Source organism: Hyposmocoma kahamanoa, unplaced genomic scaffold (genome assembly GCF_003589595.1).
Source record: "Hyposmocoma kahamanoa isolate Upper Pololo Valley unplaced genomic scaffold, ASM358959v1 93158, whole genome shotgun sequence".
Lineage (NCBI taxonomy): Eukaryota > Metazoa > Arthropoda > Insecta > Lepidoptera > Cosmopterigidae > Hyposmocoma > Hyposmocoma kahamanoa.
In genome coordinates, this window is record NW_020654827.1 from 17,629 (window position 1) to 21,044 (window position 3,416).

Sequence of the window (3,416 nt, forward strand, 5' to 3'; positions counted from 1 at the left end):
TTTCAAAGCAAAAATCGACATGGAAAAGGCTAGTTTTGAAAATAGTCCCCAGGCGGGTCCCCGAAAGGGGGAATCCCGCCCACCCGCTTCGGCGGGTGGCAGCCCCTCGTACTCTGGGGGGGCAAAAACTGCCTCGTGAGTCGGCCGGAAGCCGACTCTCGTGAACACAACATGCGCACACGATCAATGGACTCCGATTTAGCAAGCAATAGGGCACTAAGAAATAATGGTTCGAAGGCCTCCAATATGGAGGTGATGATTCTCTCCGACTGTGAGTCGGAGGGTGAGAGGATGGTCTCGGCCTCCTCAGACGTAGAATCCACCCTCTCGGAGGGGAATTCGCGCGCGGTGTCGCGCTCCGGGTCGGCCAGGGAGGAGGAATCCTCAAGGGCCCCCAAGCGCGCCGCACCCCCGTCGAACGAATGTATGGAGCCCGAAAGGGCTCCAAAGATTAACACGGCCCGTAGGGGCAGAACTAGAGGCCCCGGGAAGCCCTTCCCCGGTGCGGCGACGGCAGGGAGGGGGCGCTCCAGCTCGTCAGAGTGGAACGCCCTCCAGAAGGAAGCGGACGCCGCCTTCTTCAAGGAGGCCCTGGGCCGGGATCAGGCCGGGGAGGCTGAACCCGATGGCACGGCGGGCCTCATGCGAGAGACCCTGGCCCAGGAGGCACGAGACGGCCTCGCAGCAATATTGGCGGAGACCGCCAAGTCCTCTAACCTCAAGGGGACGGTGGTCAAAGCCATAAAAGAGGCCGTCAGAAAGGTGGAAGGAGCCGTCGATTTCCTTCACCGTGGAGAGACGGCGACGGAGGCGGCGCGGCGGATGTCGGAAGACAACCGCCGGATGAGGGGGCAGCTCGCTGCCCTGGAGACGGAGATGAAGGCCCTGAGGGGGGCCTACTCCTCTGCCATGGCCAAGGCCAAGGCACAGGTGGCCCCACCGCCGTGTAGCTCCGCGGAGATGCACGCGGGAGTGAGGGAGGCCATCGACGATCTCAGGCGGGACATCTTTTCCTCGATGAGGAATATGATGGACGCCCGCCTGGGGGACATCGAAAGACGCCTCCCCGCGGAGTACCTACGCCCCCCTCTGGGCGGCAGAACAGGGGCACCCGCCCCCGAGGCGACGCCTGCCGCCATCGCCGTCGCCGCAGCCGCCCCGAAGTTGCTTCCCTCCGCCGAGGCCTCCAAGTTGACAACGGGCCCTTCCCTGACTGACCAGGCGGAAACGCCTTGGTCACAGGTAGTCGGCCGCAAGGCCAGAAAGGCCAAAACGGCAGCTGCCGCCCCCCAAGCGGCACGGGCCCCCGCCAAGGCGGCCCTTAAGACGGCTCCCAGACCCAGGGCTCTCGCCACCCCGAAATCATCGGCGGTGGTGATCACGCTGAGGCCCGAAGCGGTGGCGGAAAAGGGGGCCACTTACAAGGGGGTCCTAGAGGCGGCGACCGCTGCGGTCGATTTGGGCAGCCTCGGCATCCCGCACGTGCGGGTGCGGAACACCCAGACAGGTGCCCGCATAGTTGAGGTGCCCGGGGCGACAAGCGCCGAGAAGGCCGACACCCTGGCGGCCAAGCTGGAGGAGGTGATCGGGGGGCTGGCGACAGTAACACGGCCTACCAAAACCGCCGATCTAAGGGTCACCGGCTTTGACGAGTCGGTGACCCCGGAGAAGATCCAGGCGGTGGTGGCCGCGAAAGGCCAATGCCCCCAGTCCGCCGTGAGCGTGGGAGCAGTCAGGCTGGCCCCCAACGGGAGGGGGTCAGCCATCGTCCGCTGCCCGGTGACGGCAGACCAACGGGTGGCGGCTGCCGGCCGCATGTTGGTGGGGTGGTCCTCCGCCGTGGTCCATGTGATGGAGCCCCTCCCCATGCGCTGCTTCAGGTGCATGGGGATTGGCCACACCAGAGCCCTCTGCCCGTCCAGTGTGGATAGGAGCGGGGTCTGCTTCAGGTGTGGCCAGGTGGGACACTCGGCCTCCGGGTGCACGGCAACCCCTCGGTGCTCGGTATGCACCGCGACTCGCCGTCCAGCGGACCACATAATGGGGGGGCGATCTTGCGCTCCCCCTCCCACCAAGGGCAAGCCGGCGGGGACCTCAGGCCCCCCTCCTATTGAAGGACAAAGTATGGAGCAGTAATGCCAGCACGCCACCATATTATACTGCAGGGCAACCTCAACCACTGCGCAAGGGCACAGGACCTATTGGTCCAGGCCATGGCGGAGTGGGGGGTCGCGGTGGCTGCTGTGGCGGAGCCATACTTTGTCCCCCCGCGGGGGAATTGGGCGGGGGATCAGGAGGAGACGGTGGCCATAGTGGCGTCGACTGCCGGAAACTCCCCCCCTCTAGTGGTGAAGGAACGCGGGTCAGGGTTCGTGGCGGCTAGGTGGATGAGAAGTCATCCTAATTGGGGTGTACTTCTCTCCAAACCGCTCCCTGGCCCAATTCCAGGCATTCCTGGGGACCCTAGAGAGGGCGGTGAGGAGGGCAGCTCCGACACCGGTGTTGGTGTTGGGGGACCTCAACGCCAAGAGCGCTGCGTGGGGTTCTCCGGTCACCAATGCCAGAGGGCCAGAGTTGGAGGATTGGGCGGCAGCCTTAGGGCTGGTCGTCCTCAACCGAGGCCATGCCAACACGTGCGTGCGGCGAAATGGGGGGTCAATCGTGGACATCACCTTTGCGACCCCCTCATTAGCCGCGCGAGTATCCGGCTGGCAGGTCCTGGAGGACGAGGAGACCCTCTCCGATCACAAATATATACGGATGAGGGTCTCCCATACGCCGCCCACGACGGCCTCCAACACGGCCCCCGGGAGGGGCTTTCCCAAATGGGCACTCACCCGCCTGGACCTTGAGCTCGCAGAGGAAGCAGCCATGGTCCAGGCGTGGTGCCCCCCCCTACCGGCCACCGTCGACGTGGAGCAGAGGGCGGTCAAGTTCAGGGAAGACTTGACCGCCGTCTGCGAGCGGGCCATGCCCAGGGTCAGAGGGACCCCGGGCAAAAAGAGTGTGTACTGGTGGACCGCGGAGATTGGGGACCTCCGCACCGCCAGTACTACGGCCCGGCGGGCCTACGGCCGATGCCGCCGCAGGCGCCACACCCCAAGTGAGGAGAGAAGGCTCCACAGCGCCCTTCAGGGTGCGAGGCAGGCCCTGAAGGTCGCAATAGGACGGGCCAAGGACTCGAAAGAAGAGTTCGTGCGAAAGAGGAGTTCTTGGCCACCCTGGACGCGGACCCATGGGGGAGGCCGTACAAAGTTGTGCGCAACAAAATGTACGGCGCATCTCCCATGGACTCACTGGAGCTGGATCTCCTCAACCGGGTGGTGGAGGGCCTTTTCCCCGAACCGCAGCCCTTCACCCCACCGGCCATGGTGCCCCCCAGAGCAGACGGGGGGCAGACTGAGGAACCCCCCCCC

At 65.2% G+C, this 3,416-nt stretch overlaps 2 protein-coding genes across 2 annotated transcripts; both read left to right on the plus strand.

Annotated features, from left to right (window-relative positions):
- The first annotated feature begins 246 nt into the window (after positions 1-246).
- Positions 247-2,136, plus strand: LOC113237708. Its single transcript, XM_026474294.1, has one exon. The coding sequence runs from the start codon at positions 247-249 to the stop codon at positions 2,134-2,136; it is 1,890 nt and encodes a 629-aa protein (XP_026330079.1).
- Positions 2,136-3,371, plus strand: LOC113237709 (the record flags this gene model as incomplete). The annotated part of the gene is made up of 3 exons (XM_026474295.1): positions 2,136-2,633; positions 2,716-3,049; positions 3,136-3,371. Coding segments are annotated over exons 1-3 (1,068 nt in total), but the record flags the coding sequence as incomplete, so codon positions are not given.
- Positions 3,372-3,416: the final 45 nt, after the last annotated feature.

Coding starts and splice junctions, on each gene's coding strand:
- LOC113237708 (XM_026474294.1), top strand. CDS start 247: ATGGAGGTGATGATTCTCTCCGACTGTGAGTCGGAGGGTGAGAGGATG.